The sequence below is a fragment of the Dromaius novaehollandiae genome, chromosome 1, assembly GCF_036370855.1.
Source record: "Dromaius novaehollandiae isolate bDroNov1 chromosome 1, bDroNov1.hap1, whole genome shotgun sequence".
In the NCBI taxonomy this organism is placed as follows: domain Eukaryota; kingdom Metazoa; phylum Chordata; class Aves; order Casuariiformes; family Dromaiidae; genus Dromaius; species Dromaius novaehollandiae.
Window position 1 is genome coordinate 110,010,296 of NC_088098.1, and position 24,526 is coordinate 110,034,821.

General features: G+C 37.6%; 1 protein-coding gene across 7 annotated transcripts in view; it reads left to right on the forward strand.

The window, feature by feature from the left end:
* Window positions 1-24,526, forward strand: part of USP25 (ubiquitin specific peptidase 25) — a 97,107-nt gene that overhangs the window by 59,973 nt on the left and 12,608 nt on the right. For 5 of the 7 annotated variants that reach the window (XM_064523509.1, XM_064523490.1, XM_064523493.1 and 2 more), the window contains 13 exons: window positions 390-466; window positions 1,182-1,255; window positions 2,753-2,901; window positions 6,911-7,038; window positions 7,869-7,964; window positions 8,286-8,447; window positions 9,910-10,118; window positions 10,850-10,920; window positions 15,196-15,424; window positions 16,908-17,105; window positions 18,630-18,769; window positions 21,711-21,824; window positions 23,804-23,899. In XM_064523509.1, coding sequence (XP_064379579.1) covers window positions 390-466; window positions 1,182-1,255; window positions 2,753-2,901; window positions 6,911-7,038; window positions 7,869-7,964; window positions 8,286-8,447; window positions 9,910-10,118; window positions 10,850-10,920; window positions 15,196-15,424; window positions 16,908-17,105; window positions 18,630-18,769; window positions 21,711-21,824; window positions 23,804-23,899 — 1,743 coding nt within the window. The remainder of the gene's footprint in view (window positions 1-389; window positions 467-1,181; window positions 1,256-2,752; window positions 2,902-6,910; window positions 7,039-7,868; window positions 7,965-8,285; window positions 8,448-9,909; window positions 10,119-10,849; window positions 10,921-15,195; window positions 15,425-16,907; window positions 17,106-18,629; window positions 18,770-21,710; window positions 21,825-23,803; window positions 23,900-24,526) is intronic. The other 2 variants (XM_064523499.1, XM_064523503.1) reach the window with 2 other exon arrangements.

The window sequence follows — 24,526 nt, forward strand, 5'->3', positions numbered from 1 at the left end:
CACGAGGTTATGTGGTAAAAGTACTTAATTACAACAACGTGCTGAATTTAGTGCTCTGTGAAGGTAATACTAGTCACCACTTGTTAGATACCAAAGGGTTTGAACAATGTGATTCATAAAATGCCTTTGGACTACCACAGTGTGAAAACTGAGCCAAAATATTAAGGATCACAGGACAGTGCAATGGGTGAGGAGTACTAGAAAATTAATGTGCTCTGAGAGCCACCCATGAAAAATAGTTTTGGTGTAGTCTTTGATATACTGTGCTTGGAGTTCTTTTAGGGGGAAATACTGCTATGCTGACCTTGGAAGGATGACACCTCATTATTTTCATTATTTTTCATTATTATTATGTGAATGTATACTGATTATTTTATATTTTCCAACAGCAAGATGTTAGTGAATTTACACACAAATTATTAGACTGGTTAGAAGATGCCTTCCAGATTAAAGCTGAAGAAGAGAGGTAAGATTTTTTTTCCTCACCCTGTCTATTGAACATTATGATAAGAAAAAGCAAACCAAACAACCAAAAACCCACTTCTCGCTGAATGATTGAACCAGAACCAACTCTGTAGCTTGTTTCGGTTAAGGTATTTTTCCATATATGCTGTTACTTTTTGATTTTCTGTGAATTGTGTTTTTCCACCTCCTTATTTCATTTTGGAAATCTTGCTGAATGAAGTCCAAAGTAACTAGATAGTAAAGACGGATATTGTAAGTAATCAGCTAGGCTTTTTTGCATTTGAATGCAGTTTTGTTTCTCAATACCACAGTTTAAATACTTCAAAACCTTGCTCCTGTTTCTCTTCTCGGAAGATAAATGCTCATTGTTTGTGTAAGTGAACATCTGCAAACTGCCTTTTGAATATGTAATTGTTTCTGGAGTTTTGGAGGAAGTTTTACAAAGGTCATGTACAATTTAACCAGTTGAATTTTTATTTTGAATTTGAATCAGATAACTTCTCCCAGAATGAAATGCTTCAGAAACTCATTTTTCAGAATATAATTTTTATCGCTTCAAGTAAGTCAATCGCTGTCATTAGAAGAAAGCAAAAACTTAACGTACACTAAGTAAGATAAGCAGCATTTCCATAATGAATTCAAAATGTTCTGCTTGTGTTTGGTAGAGGCTCGTGGCTTTGTGTTTGATCTTACGGTAACATAGTTCATATTTTCAGGGATGGAGAGAAGCCAAAGAACCCAATGGTAGAGTTGTTTTATGGAAGATTTCTAGCAGTAGGTGTACTTGAAGGTATGCATCTGAATTTACTTGACCTTTTGTGTTGATATCTGTTCAGTGCTTGTCTGAGTGCAGAGGCGAATGATGCAGCTGTAACATTTTAGCTGTCTGCAGATATACACTTCAAGAATACATATTCAGCCTGTGACAAAAAGTTTGTCCTGAGAATATGAGATTGTAGGTAAATGTAGTGAAATTCAGTGATCTGGAAAGACTGTTCTGATAGCTTTCAGGAACTGAATGTCTGTCCTTAAGCGAAGCAGAAGTTAGGGTGAGATGCTGAGCATAGATGCTTGCAAGAACTGATTAACAGTGTATTTTTTGCCACTATTTGTTAATAGTGTACAGAAGGCAAAGGTACAATTTTTCAGTGAACAAGTGTCTCGCACTCTCTCTCCATCTGCTTTAACGCAATTTAAAATTTCAGTTACTGCATTTCGTTATACACAGTTTCTGCTGTGGCTAATTCACCCTCCTAAAAGTATTGTTCCTTGAAAACAAGTAGCTGAAAACGAGCACAAGGGAGAAGCAGGGAGAGTAGTGAGGAGGAAGAGACTCTGCAGCAAACTTCCCTTTCTTATCTGCAGGTAATTAGCAGATTTGCAAAATTGCAGCATTCTCTTATTTACAGGCAGCTGCAGCTGTTGTGAAGGTATTTTAAATGTTGCTGGTTCTGTCCCTCTCCCAAGAGTGAATGAATCCCAAGATGCTTTTGCATGAAGCATCTATAATCTTTAAAGAGGCTTCCAGATTGTTCCTTGGCCAGAAGTGCTGTGTCTAATGCCTTGTTTGTCATATTTCAAAACTATTCTCCGTATTCATTCCTATCAGCTAGCATGTTCTCCCTCCTTTCCAGTTGGGTACTTTCATCCCTCACATTCTCATATCTAAACTGAGGAGATGGGGGGGTGGGAGGGGGAAACCCAGCTGGCTCATATAAGAAGACTTGTTTCTGACTTTAGGAAGAAATAAATCAAAACTGTAAATTGAAATTGCCTGCCACCCATATTTCTGCCTATGTCTGAGCTTATATCATTGTCCACTATTACTAAATGACAGTATTGTTTTCAGGACATAAATCCTGACTGTTCTTTTCTGTGGTTTAATTTTGCAAAGAGTACTTATACAAAGGGTTGTGTCTTAATAGCAGTTCCACTGACTTTGCTGCGAATGAGCAGGGTTGTATTACTGAGCTGTTACTTGGAAGAGGAGTTTTACACGTGCTTTACCTGTATAAAACTTGCCATACATCTGCAGTGTTGTGTCATTTTATGAGTTTTGCTTGTAACTGATAAATGTAAAAACAACATAAAAACAGATTGAAGAGGAGAATGTAGTCATTTTAAATATCGTGTTCAAGCTACTTTTTCAAGTACCTTGTTTTCATGTGTATCATTGTGAGAATATTAATGGGAATATCATTCAGTATACTAGTTCCACGTGAATTAGATTTTTGTAAGATTGAATGCATGTGCCTACCCCCTTAACTGTTTAATCTCTCACATAAAGGTAAAAAATTTGAAAACACAGAAATGTTTGGCCAGTATCCACTCCAGGTTAATGGCTTTAAAGATCTGCACGAGTGCCTAGAAGCTGCAATGATTGAAGGGGAAATTGAATCTCTCCATTCAGAAAACTCTGCAAAGTCTGGTCAGGAGGTGAGTTAAATGCTCTTGTGGGCTTCTCTAAGGGCATTCTTATAGTGCTCTTTATTTTTCATTGGGATTTTACAGCCTACAGAATGCTGTGCTAAAGATCTTATGAGCTGCTATTTACATACTTAATGCTGCCTGGAGTAAAGACCTTGTCTTGCTAGCAATGAGTGTGGTGAGAAGTTTGGAAAAACAGTGCTGTGCACTGTCCAAAGAATGCTGAACTTATTTGGAGTATTCCTGTTGGATTCAGGTCCCAGTTCATATTGAACTATTTCCCGAGGAAGAATCAGCAAATTGTTAGCTTTCTTTGTTTGTTTTTAAGGCAACCGCTGTTCATTGCTGCTCTACAGGTTCTAATGTCTGGCATAATCGGATTGTTAATTTTAGGGGCTTGTTATCTCTCTTGAAGTATACAGTGTCATCTTTTTGTATTCTTCATAGGTTACGAAGTTAGTGCTTATTAAAAGTTGGCACAATTAAGTGCTTACTGTGATTGGCATAGGCTGGTTCCCACCTGTTGCTGATATTGGATCTGCAGAGAGGTTGTTGGTGTAATGCCCTGCAGTAGTTGACCACTGCTCTTACTGACATACCGCGCTGTGCCGTACTGTAGAGAGCATGCGCAAGCTGCATGTTTGACCATTCCTTCAGAGGATTGTTATTTTTCCTCTGTATTCTGTCTTTTTTTCCTCAGCACCCTACCCTCCTTTCGCTCCCTGCTTTTACTGGCTTCTCCTATCATCCTCCTCTTTGCACACAGTAGTGGGTTCTTTTTTTCCTCTTTGCTCACTGTGGTGGACAGACCTCTAGGGGCTTCCTTTAGGCTGGCTTCCTCTAGGTGCCGCTTCTCCTCCCAGTAGAGCTGCTGCTAGAGCAAGAGTCTGCCAAAAGCCAGAGCATGCTGGAGACACGGGTGGAGGCATGAAGGTGGAATGATGCTGAGACAGAGTGAGGGGTATGTGATGTGGGGATAAGGTGACAAATGAGACTTCAGCTGCAGAAGTCAAGGGGTAGGGAAAAGAGGTGGTTAATGGTTGCAGACCCTAGAGGGTGGACTCTTCTTAAAAAAAAAAAAAAAAAAAAAAAAAAAAAAATCCCCTCTTCTTGCTGGCATGCATGTATATGCACAGTATTTCTTTCTGGCAGGGGTCTTTCTTTAATTTAATGACCTGCAGGTTATTGGTGTGGAAATATGGTAATTACCATTGCCCCTAAAGGCTAAACTACTTTCTCTTTACACAATCATTCATGTTTCATCACAATTACTCTAAAGATGTGAAATCCTAGAAGGGGTGTTCTACCTGAACAAAAAGTTTAGATATAGTTTCTTTCTTGGTGCCAATCTTTTGCAATAGTAAAATTCTAGTTCCTTTAATCATATCAACATACACACTGGTGTTTAATTACTAAAGCCTAGTGAAGCATACTGAAACCATCCTCTAATTTGAAGTCGTATTTCCAATTTTGTGTGCTCAATAAAAGACTCAGTTTTGCAATCCCTTTTTCTCATTAGCTATTTTTTATCAAATAATGATCAGCCAAATCATATATATATATTTTATTCCAGCACCTATGTAAATAACTTATTGTAATAGGCATGTTTTCTGAAGTATAACTGGGAAGAAAAAAACGCATTAATATCTTTGTACAATTCAAAGTACAGTTCCTTTACGCAATGTGTAATCTTGTATGTAGGTACCATGAAAGCAAGATTGTTCCATCTTATGGACTGAAGATTGTAGTTAAAACTTGTGTGCATTCATGTATAAAATGTCAATTCAGCTATAAATTCTTGATTAGAAATGTCAGACTTGTGTTGTTTTTTGCTGTTTGGGTTTTTTTGAACCTGCAATGCCAGAAAACTACAGGAAATGGATAATCATATGCTGTTCTACAATGTTGAGCTTTGAATTCTGTGAAACTGTCTGGATTTTAATCAGTTCAGCTTCTTTGCCTGTGAATATGGAAGTGAAATAGCCATATAACATATTGACAGTGGTGGCAGAATTAGAAAGCTAACATATTAAGTCCTAATCCAAAAATATGTAACTGTATAATTACCAGGGCCAAGCAAATAAGTTATATTTCCCTAGACTTCAACAATTAACTTGTACCTGCTGCTGCTGTTAGTAGTTATGATCAAACGCTAATGCCGCAGAACTGTTACCATGCATTGGAAGATCTAGAATTACTGGAGAAAGCTGAATTTCTTATATTTTTTGCAAAGTCTATGTCTTCTAAACAAAGACTTCAAGTGGCATTTGTGCCAGTGTAATTATCAGAGCCTTAAGATAATAATATTGGTGTGGTAGTTGCACTTACTGGGGGATGCATTTTATCCAATAAGTAACATTCCTTTTCTTCTTGTTTCCATGCGTTGCTTTTAATTGTGTGTTTAGCTAGTTTTTCATTATTTTTATTGTCATAAAAGCCCTAGCCACACAGTTAAGGTGTCAGCATGCCAAGAAACGTACAAACAGAGCAAAAAGACACTCCCTGTCCCAAGAAACTTGAATCCAAACCGAAGGAAAGATGGGGTCAGCGTACATAGATATTGGTAGATGCAGAGGGAAAATGAGGTAACATTTGTTGGTATCATGGTTGGTGGACTTTAGCACATCAGCAGTGTTGTCATTGTTAAGTTTTTTGGGACATTGCAATAAAATTATTTTAAGGAAGGGTAGTGATGTGGTTTTGTCGATTTTTGGCAGTGAAACATTCTGATATGTGAAGGAATTGTGAGAGAAGTCATGATTGTCTCCTTTACAGCTTAAAAGGTGGGTAGTGGAAGCTGACATAAGAAGAATGAAGGCAGCTTATTTTGCGTGTAAACATGTAAAAATATGAGTGATGCTGAAGGCAGTGGACTAGGAAGATTCAGCAACACCTGGGATAGTTGCCAGTGTGACAAGGCTGCACTTGTTAAGGCTGCGCGAGAGGGAAAGAGAGCACGTTGCAGTGAAGTGTAAAATGAGAACCTAGATCAGGGTTTTAGCTGTGAACTTAGGAAAAAAGGCTGTCTTGGAGGTGTTATTTGAAAAGAATGTGCAAGACATTTGGCTGGATAGGAGAACGTGAAGTGAGCCCTGAGCCACGTGTTCACATCCAGGTTGAACTGGCATCAGAACTGTGTAGCAATGATGAATACAGCAATCTGGAGAAGCTTGGTTTGATGGTTAGACATCCAAAATTTATTAAATGGATAGACCGTGATGGGGTGGGGGGGGGGGGGGAAGCAACTCTAATGCCAGAGATGGTAGCTGAATTCGTCTTCTAGTTGCGTTTACTGAGAAACAAAGTATAAAAGGAAAGAGATAAGGGCTAAGGATAGACCCCTGCTCAATTCCCAAAGAAAGCTGGAAGATGCAACAGCATGGAAGATGCAGCAGCATGGATTGGTCTCAGAACGCAATAAAAATGATTAGAGAGATGAGAAGAAAATAGAGGATATTTGTAGGAAGGAGATTTTAAGAAAGAGTATCTGTTTGATAGAGCAGAGAGAGGTTACCTGGTGCAAGGAGTACTGAGTACTTACTGATCCCGCTCACGAGGTCGTTGGAAACTTTGAGTGATTTTAGGTGAGCAAAAGGGTCAGAAACTGCAACAAAACTGGAGGGAAGAGCACTCCACACAGTATAACCAACTCATTCAGTGGCCTTTGAGAGTAGAAGGAGGATGGGACACTGGCAAGGCAGGCAGGTTCAAGTGTGGGCCGCTTTCAAGGTGAGAGAGACAAATGTGAAAGGAAGAAGCTAGAGGAGATGGGGTCTGCTCTGCTTTATCTACTTAGCAGTAGGTGACTTGTAGTGCTTTGCTGCAGCATGAGTGAAGCAAATGGTCTTCATTTTCTGTGAAGCTGGAAAATGGGAACTTTGGAAAGCATGTGCTGATGCACTGTCTTAAAACCAATTTCTCCCATAGCTGTCAGTATGCAAGTATTATACCGTTATATCTGAAGTTCTGTTATTTGAAGTCATTCATTGTGGGGTTTTCTGTTTTTTGTTTTGCTCAGCACTGGTTCACTGAACTTCCTCCTGTCTTAACTTTTGAGCTCTCAAGATTTGAGTTTAATCAGGCTTTGGGGAGACCAGAGAAGATACACAACAAATTAGAATTTCCTCCAATTTTATATCTGGACAGGTACAGTATAATATTGTCAGCAAAGTCCTAGTATGTATATAAATTAAATCTCATCAATTTGGTAAAATTGCTAGTGCATCTTACGCTGGCTTAAACTACAGTAAATTTCTGTTCAGGCTGGACTAGTTGTAATTTTATGGGTTTCAGTGACTGTTTCAGAAAATGCAATTACACAGTTTCAGATATGTTGTTCCTCTGTGCCAAAACCTGCTTACAATTCAGTCCTCAACCCAGTTTATTGCTAGCTAGTTGTATACATCGGCAAAATACCTTAAAAGCTCACACTGCCTTGGTGTGCTTATTGGTCCATCTGGGAAAGAGGGTGAGAAGTCTCGTATTGCATGGTGTTTCAGACACACCACATGGTTTGAATGAAGATACTTGAAACATAGGGATTCTCAGCATCAGTTAATGCTTTTTTATATGTAGAGATGAAATATCATCATGGCCTTCAGTTAAATACTAAGTGGTTTTTTGTGAGCCTAAACAATGAAACAGGAGTGTTACTACATGGATGCTAGTAAAACCACCTAATTTAAAAGCTTTCTGATACTTGTTTGCATACAGATTTGAAAGACTCATCTCTGGTATGAACAGAGCTTTTTGAAATTGGGGTTAAAACATCATCTGGAAGTCATGGGCGGGGGGTTAATGGGTTTACTGTTTTCTTAGTTTTGTTTTACAGCTTAACATGTTGTAGGTGAAATAAATCAGGTTCTAGAGAGCTTGAGGTTCTTGTTGGCAGTAAATGGCATGGCTGGCGGATACAGAATTCAGTTTGTGTTGTATACCATGCGCTGACATGTCTTTCTAACTTTCATGTTTTACAGATACATGCACAAAAACAGAGAAATAACAAGAATTAAACGGGATGAAATCAAGAGACTTAGAGAATACCTCACAGTTTTACAACAAAGATTAGAACGGTACTATAGATAACTGTTCTCAGTGTAAATGCAAGTAATATGGGCTATGTAAAACAAAATAACTCATCTATACACTTTGTGTGTAGTAGTTATTTGTTCTAAATTTCCCTGCTGTGTCTCTCTTTTTTTTTTTTTTTACTGTTTTACTTGGAAACTTGTATAAAAGCAGTAGTTTTGATGCATTAAATTTATTAGGAAAGGTTTCTTTTATTTAATTGTAGCCTGCCAGAAAGCCATTTTTATTTTTTTTCTTTCTTTTCTTTTTCTTTTTTTTTCCCTGTATCTGTGAGTCATGGCATTAATACGTTTTGTGGTTAACAGATATTTAAGCTATGGTTCTGGTCCTAAACGATTCCCCTTGGTAGATGTACTGCAGTATGCCTTGGAGTTTGCCTCCAGCAAGCCCGTTTGCACGTCTCCCGTTGATGATCTCGATGCCAGCGCTCCCTCTAGCGGCACGCTGCCTGTGCAGACCACGCCAAGGTAACCACTGCCCCTCCACTCTGCGCCACGTCTGCTCCCCCTGCTTTTAGAAACTCTCTTTGGAATCGGGTAATAAACCATTTAAAATGGAACCGTGTCTCTCCAGAGCAGAGAGAGATGAGAGGGAATTCAGCTATTTAATTCACAGTGCCAGTAAAACTGAGCGTCCCTTAATGGGGATAGGTAAAGTTTCTGCATTCTTCCTAGACGTATTTGCTAGTATGATAGATTTATAGATATGAGATTGTCTAATATGCTTATAAAAACTTGTATTTTATAAGCAAATTAGAGAATTACCAATTTCAAAGTAAAACTAAAGACTGTAGTGCTTTGTGGTGTTGAACATTGGTGCTTGCTTAGCTTTCTAAACACCGGGTCGTTATCTCTTGTGTACTTGAAATGACACTTACAACTCCAGATAAACATGATGTCTGATGATGTCATTGTTTTTCAGGTAGCCTATATTGTTTTTAAGAATTTGAATTTGGACAGCACATGCATGCTGCACACCTTCGTGGTGTCTTTTTTTTTTTTTTTCCTGAGAGTTAAGCGCTTCAGCCCTGCCACTTAACTTGCTGTCTGACATTGTCAAGAAGTAAACATTCTGACTTCTTGTACACCGAATAGCCAAATATCAGAGAGATAGAGGTCCAGTAATGTTGTTTTACTCATTATTGAAATTAGGAGAGTGGCTGTATAAATTAGGATAAGACTTGGCTGTGTGGACACTGGGTTTATGTCAGAGCTTTGATACTGGGTTCTGCAACTTGGGTTCTAGGTCCAGTGAAGATTCTGTACTTCAGAAAAGTGAAGTAAATGAGTCTAAAAAGCCTGTAAAAGTCTTCAGATGCCTTGCCGATATAATGCCAATAGAGATACTGATTACTGATAAGAGAAGACAAAATCTAAAAAGATACCATTGTTTGCCTGCACTACAGTATCAAAAGTACTATACTGTGTTCAAACTGGTATGCAGGAGGTTTATATTGTAAAATATAGATATTACAACTGTTTTGTCAAGCTATAGAAACGTGAAAGTATGTTATGTAGAGTGGTATTGTCAGCTCTTAATGTTCTCAGGACTTTCTAAATTACTAAAGACTCCAGGCTCCTCAGGCGACGTCATGATGCCATACCCAAAGTAAATAAGCAGTGGCTTGCTAGAAGGATCTTCACATTCATGTTATGTCTAGGACTCCATATAGGTCTCTTAGTTGATGGGAGGAGAAAAATTGGTAACAGATTTTAATTTTTAACATTCTGCTGCTCTAGCAGAAAGTTTTCAGAAACTGTATAGTAATTCCACACTGATATTGTAGGTACCTTGTCTGGATTGCACTGAAGGAACTTACCAGCTTTAAAATTTCTGTATTCAGATGAAAAAGCTTATTTTTATTGTGCAGCTTTCAGTTCGTTTACAGGATGACTTCACTTTCGTATTTCATGTTTTGAATGAATGCAGCACAATGGAGCAGCAGGGGCCTTCCTCTTCAGATGTTCCAAGCACATCTCCTGTACAAAGATCAGTAATACATAAACCCTTCACACAATCACGAATTCCTCCTGATCTGCCGATGCATCCAGCACCAAGGCACATCACTGAGGAAGAGCTTTCTGTTCTAGAAGGTTGTTTACATCGTTGGAGGACTGAAGTAGAAAATGACACTAGAGGTATTGCCACAAGTTGGAGAAAGTAGTTGCAGTTGAAAAGGATCTGTAGAGTGGGAAGCGGGGGATGGGGAATAGCCTTCATGTGCATATATGTGTGTCAGGTTGTTTCATTAGTGTTAAACTTATCTCTAACTCATAGGAAGGGAAGCTAGTTATACCAGATCTTAGTAGACTAGAGGTATATAAAAGGAAGATGCAACCTGGGCATTGAGCTTGTAACACATGGGGACATTTCTGCACAGGTTTCTGTGTGTATGGTAAGGCATTGGCAAGAATAGGGTAGAGCACAAGTGGTATCCATGCCAGAAAACTTTCTACAAGGAAGATTTAGCTGTCAGTGTGATAGTGGGTTGGGCTGATTTTTTATCTTGATATTCTGTGGGGGTGTTTAAGATAACCACCTTTTGTGAGGGAGAAATGACGAAATTTCTGAGCAAAGGCTTTTTGCAGTTGGTAGAGCTTATGGTCTGTTGTATTGCTCTGAGGAAAAAAGGGGCACTAGTTATAAAATAACTGGGGTGGAATTGGTTGAGCTCCAACAAGCAAGCTGTGGCATATCATGAATCATTCTATCTGCTTTTTCTTCCAAAAAGTTTCAGTGTTTGTCCTGTAGATGCACCAAATGTGAAATAGGTACTCTTGTTTGAGCCTTTAATAAGGAAAAAATGAAGATGTATCAGTGTACCATTGTGTGGCTTCACTCTTCTTTTTCTTTTTTATCATTCCTTTAGATTTACAAGAAAGTATATCTAGAATACATCGGACAATTGAATTGATGTACTCTGACAAAACAATGGTCCAAGTAAGTAAACTTTCTGCATGAGATAACCCAAAATAGATCCTTTTTGTCACTTTTATTACAACTCTTAGCTGCTTAAAAATAGAGCAAATATCCAGCTATTATAAACAGTTTGAGAAATTTCATTGGAAAATCATAATGGCTTTTGCAAACCTTTTGATTATGCACAATTAGGTGAAGGGCAGCTTTATAGTATTTTACAGGTGACATAAGGCAAGTTTAACATTCAACTTGCGTAAGTTTAACTGACTTTGTAACAAAAGGCCAAAATAGGTTTCATCTCTGATCAGCTCTTTTGACGAGAATTCAGAACCTCAGTTTTTCCTGTAGCACAGTAAACTTTTCTCACCATGATTTGACCATATTGCTATATAGTCTGATGGTTTTAAGATCGCAAAATGTTATATACAGCAAACCATTATTTGTATACTTTAGTACTTATTAGCATTGTATTTTGCAACTTCCATATCAAGATGCAGAACTTCAAGGCTCCTGTTTTAAATTTGTCGTTAATAATGCTAGTGATAATTTTTTATTTTAATTCTCTCTTGATTTAATACTGATGAGAATCCTAACTATTAGCCTGAGCTGTCCACTTGGAAAATTGTCATGTTCTGTAATCTGAACAGGAGTTTTAGGATGCTTTACTATGCACTCGTGCCTTCTGTGGTATTCTTGTATTCACTTCCTTAGGCAAGTTTTAAGGTTAAGGTTTATTCCTCTGTTACTTTCTGTTAATAAGAAGAAATATTTTCCTTCCAATTAGAGTCTGTTCAGCCTACACTCTTCCTTGAGGTACGTTTTAGTTTCGTACATAGCTTGTTACAGTTCATGACAGCTGAACTCTGATGTTAAGAGTTTCAGGCAGAGTTGCCTGGATGGCTTTCTTTAAATTTTCTACTGGCAGGCATTTTTTTTTCCCCCCCAAAGACTTGTGTTGTACCAGGGAGGCTACAGGCTACATGCCATCTAACAGTACATTAAGTAATTTGAGGACTTAACTGCTGGGTGCAGCTAGTCAGTTTTTTGGACTGTTATGCAACTCAGGGTAAAGGCACTTATTTTTTCTGCTTTCGAGGTGATCTTACATGCAAATAACCTGTACCTTTGTTGGCTTACCTGTTACAGGAAGAAATACCTCTTCCTGGCTAGGATATTAGTGAGCAAATATTAAACCAGAGAAAGGCCACTTGGTTTAAAAAAAAAAAAAAAAAAGCCACTTTTTCTGGTACAGATCTATATAATAGATATCTATTTAGATAGAGTAGATATTTATTTTTATTCCCTTTTGAAACAATTCTGGAAATGGAAGAAGACCAAGATAGCACATAGACTTGTAGAAGGGAGTTCTGTACCATGCCTGCAGTTGAAAGTAGTGATGTGTGTTGTTACATGATTGTTAGAGAACAAGTAGCTGCCGAACGTGTCCGAAATCACAAAGTAGAAGTAAAGGCTGCCCTTCTGCAACTCAGCCTGTCTTATCCAGGTGGGTGTTTTGGTAAAGTAGGAAAGAGGCAGGTGCATATAGCTGTCTATTTACCTTCCCTTGCCCATCTCTGCATCTGGTTGATTGGATGGTTTAGTATTAGCCTCTTATCTGGGGGACTTTTTCTCTTCTGAATCAGTGACATTTGGGCACATAAAATTAAACTGTTTTGTAAGGAAGTAGTGTGATACTTGCAGGACACTTTCTTATGTCTGTATGAACTATATAAGAAGCTCCTAATAAGCTACTACTTGTGTATTATTTTGATTCTAAGGAAACTATGCTTGTCCATAAAACCTTTGTCAAATCATCATGTGAAATATAATTCTGAAATCGTTATTTTGTCTCATCCTCATGAATGAATAGATTCATTGGCTCCGTATGAGTCCCCTCTTTTCCTCCTTTCATGAACTGGCTGTGGAGGATAAGAAAAGAGATAAGAGGTATCTGTTGTTCCTATGGGAATTCGTCCTAGTCTCAAGCTGGAACTAAGAAAAGCTTCATAGCTTGATCTCACTCTTACTATTAAAAGAACTCTATTGTATTTAGAGAGCAGAGTGGACAGCAATGGACGTTACCCTGATTCTGCAGATGACCTCTGCAATAGCCTGTATAATGGCTTATTGAGCATCTTATAAAGATGGAACATAACCTTCTGTTTTTGTAAAACCCTAATTTAGAAACCAAAAAGGGAAAAAATATACCCAGGGTACCTGTGATGCTGAAGAGGATCGTTACAGTGACAATTAGCTTAAGTCTCTTAGACTGGTGGTTTTATGCCCTTATACTGTTTTGCTGTACATACATAAGTTCACTGCTTATCAGATGGGATGAAGTCATATAATCAGTGAAGACATCACCAGTGTCACTTGAAAATATTGTTAATCTAAAAGTTTAAGTAGTCCAGGAGGATTCTGAACAATAATCTACTAAACTGACCAGTGGTGAATGCGTGCAGTATCTTGACTGAAGTTTTTGTGTCATGGTGAAGTACTCTTCGTGTCAGTCATGTTGTTAACGTTATGAGGACACCATTCAGATTTTCATTACTTTTCCTATCAGGTCTCTGTTTTTGAGTTTTTTTGTTGTTTGTTTCATTTTGCTGCTCTGGTATGTCCTGTGATTGCACGTGAGGAAGGTGAGGAAATTCCATTTTTGTTTCACGATCAGTTAAGTGTAAGCTGTGCATCTTAATGCTGACTATTTACCTAGTGTGTTGCCATGTGCCACTAATTGCTGTTGATGTAACAGCTTATTGTAAGACACCTCTCTTGAGACTGAATTCACCTGTCAGGATTGTATGTCTGTCCAGTCACAATTAACAGTTAACATTCCTTGAAACTCAGACCAGACAACTGACAGCCAGTTTTCCAGGGCTGGAGAAAGATAGAGGCCTTGAAGTTGACTCAGTTAGCATGGTTTTAAATAAAATTATTTTAAATCAGCTGGGGTTTGCACTGTGCTATTTTAAGGGGAGGAAATTTTATTATAGAAGCCTAGAGAGATTTCACTTGCCTGTTTTTTTAATCGGGATCTACATATATTTATGTGCATACGCATAGACTTGCAATCACTTTAAGAAGGCTTTCACTCTGGTTTGATAACAGGTGTAAAAACCTCTAGAGCACTCAGATTTAAGGAGCTGCTAGGGTTTCTTCTGCAAATGCTTCTGTTTGGGAGACTTAGAAAGCGTGAGGTTCAGGCTCTCGGATAGCAGTCTGATTTCAGCTGCTGTGCAGTCAGCTAGCTTTACAGTTCAAGGGAGGTTGCAGAATCTTCAGATAGTTTTGTGTAGCCTGAAAGAGAATGACCAGGTTAAGAGTACCTTCAAAGAGTTTCTCAAATCACAGTAACATATGTATTTATGGTTACTGATTATTGTGGTGGTAGATGATGATTACAGCTGTTTAGTACACAGCATGTTAAAAATAGACCACTTATCTACAGTCCAAATTGTGGCAGCAGGAAAAGATGGTTTCAAGTTTTTCATCCTAGCTAAGCTGCTAGCATTGAGATTTCTAAGGACTTAAGCAAGAGCTAAGTATTCCATTCCTCCTCCTTCCTGGCAGGTGAACACACATCACCAGTGATACTTTTTGCATTGCTGGTCCTGGAAACTGATATCTTCCTTCTCTGCCTCAGAGGGAGAACTTCTTCATATGTTTCTTCCTTCTCTTAGCACTGCTTTTACTGATTTATTGAATCCTGGAAAACAGTTGTATTCCTGTTCTGCAATGTTTATAGTTTCATTAACACTCTAAGGATTTTCCCTTTTCAAAATGGAAGTATTTAATTCCCAGATTCTCCTTCAACAAAATCACTTAATGGCCATTGACGCATAAAAAGCACTGAGTTTATTACCTTGAATTTACATATGCCTTTCTAAACTTCAGGATAAGTTTACCAGTTCAGGGTTGGAACAAATCACAGACACTAAAGGCTGACACACAGGGCTTTTTCTTTTTTTTTTGAGATGCAAGGACAGTAGGACTGACACAAAATTAAGAAGAAAAGAGGGTACCTGTCAGTAAAGACAAGAGAGTGGACGTTTATACTGTGGGTCCACTAAAGTTTTTAAGATCTCTTGTAAAAACAATGGTAACTGAAATAGTTCAAAGCCATTTAGCTTAGTGTGTTGCTAGTTTTACCTCTTTTTTTCCTCTGTTTTGATCCTCTTAATTTTATTTTTGTTACTTTTTATTTTATTTAATATAACTATTAGTACTGTCAGGTTACTAGGAACTGAATGCTGGCAAGGAGAGTTTGACTTCTTGTTTTGTTTTGTTTTTTAGGTTCCTTATAGATTGCATGCTGTGCTAGTTCATGAAGGTCAAGCTAATGCAGGACACTACTGGGCATATATTTATGACCACCACCAGAATAGATGGATGAAATACAATGATATTTCTGTGACAAAGTCAACATGGGAAGAGTTGGAACGTGACTCTTTTGGTGGTTACAGGAATGCCAGTGCATATTGTTTAATGTATATCAACGATAAGGAGCAATACTTGATGCAAGGTAATGTCATGGATATGTTTTCAGCATGGAGGAGAATAGCTGAATGTATTGACAGAGCTTCTTTCAGAATGATTTCCAGAGTTTTGAATGGTTAAAAACAATGCTAGAAAGTTGTATGTATGCTCATAACTGTCAGTCATATTGTTTTTTGCAGGTGAAACAAGTTCTCTTCAACTTTACGTAAATAAAGGTTAATAAAGATAATGCCGGTGTTTCAGCATTATATTAAAAGAGCAAAATTTGTTTGCCATTTCACAAACATTTAGGCAGATGATAACATCGTTTAGTATTTAGGAGGTGTTAAGCTCACTGAAGAATAAAACTGAAATACGGAAAAGCCAAAATGACTCTGTTAAAATGAAAATACTCTCAATCTTTTTTTTTCTTTTCTTTTTTTTTCCCCATAAGCTTCACAACTCTAATGAACTTTACAGAAATGTGGAAACTTGACACTTTATGTGGTATATTGAAATGTGAATAACTTAGCCTTACCAAGCACATCTTTAACCAAAGAAATGCATAGGCTCGAAGGCTGTTTTCATGTCATGCAGTTGTATGCAACTAGAATGCTCATGAGGAAATGTTTGGAGTGAGAGGAAAGGCCTCTTAGCATGAGTTTCATGGGCTCTGGTAATGGTGGCTAGGGAGATGGCTCTGAAAGTGGCCAGTGATTCAGCAACAAGTTTTGAACTTCAAGTGGAAATCTTCATGTTCCAGTCTTCTCATAGGGCAAAAGCTAGAAATCTCATTTGTCTGGTTTTAAATGTGAATTGATATTAACCTTGACATTTCTAGATTGCCAAATTAATAGCAGACTTGCAGCCGTAGGGTTTATGAGCCCTATAGGATGGCTTTGCCACTCTAATTACATTTGAGACCTGCTGGTGGGGACAAATACAGCTGGTTTGTCCCTCAAGACCTGAGATACTATTATCGAGATTATTCCCAAAGGAAAAATGAAGGTTACTTCATGTAGCTCGCGTTCTTATCAGTTGCCTTTGCAAATCCACATAGGCCCGCTCTCCTTCCTCTTTTCTCCTGGGAAGTTGATAATGTTCCCAATTCTACATGGCAGTAATACAGTCAAGCTTACAGGTTTTTTTTTCCTTTGTTGCAAATGTTCAGGACCATATGGTGTTCATGGCCCAAAAGGTTTATCTTTCAAAATGGTAGTGATCCAATGGTGCCCAAGTATGTATAATCTCAAGATTGAAAGAACAGTAGCAATACATCCCCATAGCAGAGAAGTTTCCAACAGATAATAAAAACAGTAAATGTAATACAGTTCTCAATGCTTCCTGCTGTACTGCATGCTTTCAGTAATTCACTTGAGTAAATGTTTTTCTCTCGCGCGCGCACGCTCTCACGCGCGCGCGCTCTCTCTCTCTCTCTCTCTCTCTCTATATATATATATATATTTTTTTTTATTATTATTTTAACCTGTTCTTTCCTTTTCTGAAATACAAACTTTATGCTACCACAGAGGAGTTTAACAAAGAAACAGGACAGATACTTGTTGGAATGGACACACTGCCTTCTGATTTGAGGGATTATGTCAAGGAAGACAATAAACGTTTTGAAAAGGAACTTGAAGAATGGGATGCAGAACTTGCTCAGAAAGCACAGCAGGAAAAGTTACTATCTCAGATACCCAGGGCGCCAGCACCTTCCCCTGCTCCAGGTTAGTTTTTCCTACCTGTTTGTAAAAGGAGTAGAACCGAAAATGATCGATTTGTATATACATTGTTTCACAGCTTAAGAAAGGAAGACAAAGTTAATTTTTGTAATCTTGAATTATATTTATCTGGGCCAAGATAACTGCACTTGAAGCTTAACCCATTGGTTTTTGTTGCATTTTAATTTTTACTTAAAAAAATAAGTTGGTGGTTCTTCTTTCCCATTCCCAGCTGTGTTTAGCTGGTACTAAATTAAAATGCTGTTTTTACTTGGAAACTGTGGCCTTTTTAACAGATAATTAACAGCTCTCACCAGTCAGTCTTGAGAATTAGCCTTTGAGTAATGTATGTTCTTCTCTTCGGAGTAGCTGAGTAGAAGACCTAGCTTTTCATTTCAGTTAGAGCAGAATTTAGATCTGAAGAGAAGAACAACTTGGTGTGATGTGTGGAATACAGTTAGCAATAATAGCGCTCAATTAATTAATGATTATGCCAATTTTTTTAAAAAAAGAGGATCTTAAAACCATGCAAAATGCTCTGAACAGCAATGGTGAAAGCCAGTGCTGTTAGGACCTTAACTAACGAAGACCCCTGGCAAGCAGCATAAAGAATATGCCTGCTTCAACGTGGAAAAACTTGTCAGGTTTTAGGTTACATCCACCTTTTGCTCCGTTGCAAAAGGCTGTTCATACATCATATCAAAGATGACCTAATGGATTTGCATGGTGAGACTGCCGCCCAGATGTTCTCATTGTTGTACTTGAGTCATTAAGACTGCACATACATTTGTCTTGACCATCTGTCACTACAAATTGAATATAAAAGGTAAAGTGCAGTGATTTAATGGTATTTTTCTTCTTGCAAATTCTGTGGAGTGTGACTTCATCTTCTATATGTTTTGATTTCATAAACGCCTTGAGACTAGTTTTAGTTCTTTTATTAATAATGAAAAATATTAAATGATTGTATGTAATTTTTGTCTGCCAAGATTTCCCCTTTTCGTATGTGGAACATAAGACACTATTTATGCCAGTCGGTTTTATTTCCCCAAGTGAGGGAGACTTTGGGATTTCTCTTAAGTCAGAAGACTGTAATGTGTTGATTATTTTGTAAAGTTAAGATATCTTTGGAGCTCTAGTAGCTGATGATCATTCCATATATTGGGCATGTATCCTACTAAAAGTCTAAGTAGAATCTCATCTTTGTTCTCAGTCCTCCCTCTTAGGGCTGATAAACACCCCTCGTTTGAGAGCTTTGATGAGTCTATAGACAGGAAGGGTCAGATGTTCTCAGTGTAAAATTGTGTCCATTTATGTGAAATTTTTAAATGCTGTAAGACGCAGAAAACGTCATGTAACATGTAATGTAATGAAAACATGTAGTGTAATATTGGATTTGTGAATGATATGACCTTCTGTGCATCTTCTGTACAGGTTACTTTAGGAGACAATGATGCCAATAAAACTAATCAAGTCAAAATTCGTGCTTATGTTAACATATGGAATTGTTATCTTATTTCTGTCACTAAGTTCAAGCAGGAGAACCAGAATATTTAGAGCAACCATCAAGAACTGATCTTTCAAAGCACTTAAAAGAAGATTCTGTACAAGCAATCAATAAAGCTTTAGCTGAACAAGAGGATAGAGGTCCAGAAGCTATTATGGATACGGTGAGGATATTTTGAAGCTTAAAATGTCTTTTCCCTTTTACTTTGCAAGTGGAAAGGATGAAAACGGACAAAAAGCGGGGGGGAACTTTGAACAGAAGATTCTGTCTCCAACACTAAAAATCCATCCAGAAAGAGTGTAATATGTTAATGAGCACAGTATAATAAATATTAAGGTAGATGTCCTGTATGTGGTTACAGTACTTGTCATGAGTCCAGCATGTTCTTCAAATAACAATCAAGCATTGGTGCCCACCATCAAACAATCTTTTCCAAAATAAATGGAATCATCTAACATTTTAGGAGTGAATATTGATATTCCAGATAAAAGGCATGAAAAGTATTACCTGAAACATGATTTTTATCTGAGGAATATAAAATTATAAATTAAGTTTTCTCAAAAGGACCACAGGAGCTAAAATAGCTTTTAAAGATGAGAGGTTTTTTTGGACGTTATGTCTAGGGAAGGTAGCTTTAGAACTAATGGATTTCCGAAGGTGAAAAATCATCAAGAAAAACGGCAATATAGTAGAACTTTTTGTTTAACAGTGTTCTGTAGCTTTAATGCAAATTCACAAGTTTCTGAAAATTAAGCTTTGTGATTTATCAGATGCATATATTTGGTATATTATAAGAACTAGAATGTTGGGTGATGCTGTATCTTCAGTTCATATTGCAAATAGTAAGAAGAATTGGAAATTAACTGCTTCAAGAGTTATTAATGAAGCTAATATTTAAGTTTCTGCTGAACAGTTTTTACTTTCAGCAATTTTTTTTTTTGTTTCACTATAGGTGTATAGGTAAATGATCAACGTATTTACCACAAAAGTGAATGCATTTAAAGGAATATATGCCTCTATCTTGGAATTGTAACCTTCAGAATGAAGCACACAAAATACATCAGTTTATTTTTTCAGTGTAGCTTGCTCAGACACCACTAGTGATGTGAACAATTTGGAGAAGTGGGAGAATTTCAAATGTACTTCCTAAGTTCTGGTCTGAATCCTCATTAAATGAAATTAGTCTAGTGCCAGGTATCTTTGTGGCCGACAGGAAAGTCTGTTTAAACCCCTTGAAAATGACGTGACAACTTGTTGACTCTTATTGCAACATGAAAGTTATTGCATCTCTCTCTACTGTGGTCTCGGGAGAGCAGAGTCTCTGCTAAACTGAAGTTAAAGCCAACAGGAAAACTAATCTAACCCTGGATGAAAAGATGCTCTACCACTAACGTTCAGGCTACTGCATATCTGGCTTTTTGCGTTGAAGCACACTGAGCATCACAGGGCGATCTTGTTTAATGAGCCCTCTCCAGCTGAGAGGGTAAACTCTGACGATACCCAAGCCATGATTATATGTCTTGCCTGATGCTATCCTCTTTGTAGGGTCTGTGGGCATCCATCCCGGTGGGAACCTTACAAACTTGATTCCAGGGATCAAGTGGTAGACTTTAGGCTAGTGACATTTCACACAGTGGTCAGCCTTAGGGCTTTACAAGACTATGGTTGTTGAACTGAAGGATATATTTTATTTGAGAAGTAAAGCATAAAATCAGTTGAAGGTTAAAACATCATGACAGCCTTAAGGAGGCAGAAGTAAGTCTCCTTATTCCAATATTTTCACTGCATTGTTCTGCAACAAGGTGGGTGTCTTCCCATTCCCCCTCTCCCCCGCCCAAAAAAAAGAGAAAGGGCAGAATGAAACAAGCTCTTTTATTAAGAAACAAAAGTCTTTCAGCTGCTAGCATCTAAAGCTGATTCCAAACTAGTGTAAAGGTACTTCACTGATGTTTAAGAGCTACTGTCCATATACGCAAAGGTAGCTTACACCGAGAGGAAAGTACAGTTCTACCTCCCTACTCTTTTTAATTGTAATTCTACTTCCACATGCATTCTGACATCTAGGCGTGTATTGCTTTTCTCAACTTATTATTTGTCCATTTTAAAAGAAGGAAAACAACATCAGAACATATAACAGGATTATGAGCTGCTCACCACATGAACATTTGTTCCCATTTTGTGCCCATATCTTTTTTCTTTTTTTTTCTTTTTTCCTTTCCCCCTCCTCGTCCTGACTGCACGGTCTTCCTTTGTATTTATACAATGTTGGGTGAATAGATACCATTCCTTATGTATGTTTCTGGAATCTTTGCTGAAAAATGAAACTATTGTAATAGTTGCAGAACAGTAGTGTGGCTTTCTTTCCACACTGTGATTACACAGATTAGAATCAAGGTTTAACTTCTGCAAACTGACCATCAAATAATGATAGATGGTAGTAGCTGAGATGATCTCTGTTTTTGTTTAAAAGCTTACTTTAACATAATGAGAATTTTTACTGACTAATTAATCTTTTCCATTTTTCTGGGTAGTTACTTTTCTAAAAAATAATAAAAAAAAAAAGCTTATTGAATGTAATGCATCGTTAGATATTCTTTCAAGTATCTTAACTGCTAGAGGCATTTTTGTATTTCTTCCAGGGCATCAGCAAATGTTATTCTTTGGCTTGTCGCCATCTCTTAGTATGAATTCCTCAGATACTTCAGTTGTATTTATTAATTCTCTGGTGGAATATATGAAAAAAAGATAGTGGTTCAGAGACTCATCCTTTAATGACTGCTTTAAAGTTATAATGGATGTTACAAAGTTGCAGTAATGGCATACCACCCTCTGAAGGTGTGATTAGTGAATAAAGGAAAAACAACACAATTCCACAATTATGGATTAATTAAAAATCCACTGCTTAAAAATTTAAGAAATTATAAATGATGAGAGAATGTGATATTTACCTTTTTTCTTTTTTCTTCCCCCCCCCCCCCCCCCCCCCCCCCCCCAGAACTTCAGCAGTTCACATCATTTTACTTGATCAGGCTGTCAGTTTGTGTCTTTCTGTATTTTTCTCTTTTTCACCCCCCCCCCATACTGATAATGATTTTCTTCTGCAGAGCTCTGATAATGCCCCAGCTCAACCAGCTCCTAACCAGCGAGTTGTAGAGGTGGCGATTCCTGATGTAGGGACTTTTGTGATTGAGTCAGAGGAGGGGGGTTATGACGATGAGGTACATTTGATTGCAGTCGTGTGCACCGCTCCTACTCGGTGCTTTCTTATGCTGCCTGATGAGAATTTTTGGCATGTTTGCACATCGTGACACCTAACAGATTTCTGCATAACTAAATGCTTAGCGATTTGTAACCATAACGATCTCTTACGTTGTAATGAAATATGAAAAGAAAACACTAGCTACTCTAATCGGGCACGCTTTGCATGGTATAGTTTACACTGAAGGTATCTTTGTCTTTATAGCTGTGGAAGTTGAATGTCTGTGTTAGGCCAGATAGCTTTTGCAATGCTGGTGATAGACTGTGGATTCCTACGATGTTCCTTTAAAAAAAAAAAAATGCCAGGCCAGTGAGTGATGTTGTGAATGTTTGTGTTTTCTTGTCAGTCCAGTAAAGCTGATGTTCAAGTCTGATGCCATTTTTGCCAAGGTTAGGCTTTTTAGACTCCAAGGGTTAATTTGTCCATGGAAATAACCTGAAGCAGATAGGGCTGGTGGAGCTGAATGGAAAATATTTTCCTTGCTTTTTCTTTCAGCCATAAAGTTCATAACAGCCTTTTTGTATAATACCACTTCCTAAAGTGTAACACTTTCCTAAGAAAATAAATAAATTTGCTTTTTCCCAAGTCAGAACTGAGGTTGTGCATGTAACTAATAGTACTTGAGGAACAGATGAGAGGCACACATCATCCTAAGAGGCAGTATTTTCTGCAGTATTTTTTGGCAGCAGAAGGAAACACTACCAGGTCATCTCACTGTTCTGCTTTGACACACTCTGTGTTTGTTATGGTGGGGAACAGAGGGTGCAGCCCATATTTGCAGGTATCTGAGCGTGTTTTCTGGGTAGGCTGCGGGCAGCTTTCACTTCCCTGCACAAATGGGTATTTCAGGTCATTCTGTCCTGTAATTATGAGCAATTGTAACTGGCAGTGTGGGGTGGGGAACAAAATACTCTAATTGACAGTGTCGCACTGAGTTTGGCTTCTCGCAAATGTGTAATTTCCGCCTTTAAAGACAGGAACGTTTAGCCTCCCCTAATGACCTGCTTTTTTGTTGTTGTTGTCCCCATGCCAGAGGATGCTAACTTTCTTCCCCATTTTGTTTTTCTTTTCTGTCCATTTCTTTTGTAAATGTATTTGCTGCTTTTTATTTATTTATTTATTTTTTTAATGCTGCTGTAATGCGGGGGAAACTTTTCCAGAAATAATCCTAAGGCTCCTAATCTTCTGCTCCTAAAGGCTGGTTTCTGTTGCTGTGCCAGCTAGACCTTGGGCAGTGAGGGAGGGCCCATTTGCCTTTGCTCACAGATAACAAGGGGAAAAGGCCTTTTTGAGTAACCCAGAAGTAACAAATTTTGTGTATATAGCTGATATGTATAACTGTGAGGTCGTTTTTATGTTATGTTTGGCTTTGTGTTTGTCAGATTTCTTGCTTTTATTTTAAGAATTAGGCTGCAAATGCTTCATGGACCAATTGTTTTTACAGCAACGGGTCCCTTATTTTGATATTGAAACACATAAAGTATAGTTAGTATAGTTTACTATGCTTTTTAATGTAGTACATATAAAGTATGATTGGGTGATCTTTGTATTTGAAATAGTTTTTATTTTATCCTTTGGTGGCCATGGGTTCTTCAGGTATTACTTGTTCAGTATGCAACTTCTGATGAGTACTAATGTTGAACAATGCATGTTCCTTTCCTGGGAGGTTTTGACCATGTAACTTTTAAAGTGCATTTGATGCAATTCTTCAGTTTTTTTGTAAGCTTCCTTTAAATCATATGTTGTTATAGAAAAGATATGTACATGTGCTTTGATTGGTTTGCAGAATACACACATCAGATCTTGTATTGAAACGTGCCATTTCAATGTATGCATGCATTAAGTTGTTTTTTATCTTGCATGAGACTAAAAGCATATTGAATTTAATCATTAAAATATTAATCATTCAAAACTTTTACCTTAAATCCCTTATGGCAGGTCATGCTGACCCCGAACATGCAAGGTATTATCATGGCTATAGGTAAAGCCAGGAATGTTTATGACAGGTGTGGGCCAGAAGCAGGGTTCTTTAAGGTACAACTAACATTTTCAACTTTTTTTCTCCTCTGAGTTTTCTTGTTAGATTTACCTTCTCAGACTATTCTTTGATGCATTTTAAGATTTTTCCAGCATTTATAAGTACTCTTCTATGACGTCAATCCTCCGTTTAGATGTTTCTCTCTGGAAAAATATATAGCTATTTCCCTGTTCATTTAGCAATATATTGTTTTGATATCAGTAGCTTAAATACTTTTCTGCATTTTACCTCTCTAACAGTAATGGCAAGTAACTTGAAACTTAGATGTGGGATTGCCAAGAGTATGTATTTTTACCTTTTCATAACAAAAAGCATGCCTTCACTAGACTCTGTTTGGGACGTCAGTGTTTTCACTCAGGGACATCAGTGTTCTGTCATATTTGTTATTTCAAAGAAACGTTGTTCTTGTTTTGTCCTTCTTAAAAGACTTTTACTAAATATAAATTGTTTTCTTTTGTTTAACTGCCTTGATGTCAATACTTTTTATTCATGCAGTGTGTTTTATTATTGCGAATTGGGGCCTTTGTGGTTGTAACTCTTCAGAATAAGACCAGATTTTAATAATGTGTTAGTTTTCTTAAACACACAAACTTACATGCATTTTTTTTAGCTCATAAAACCTT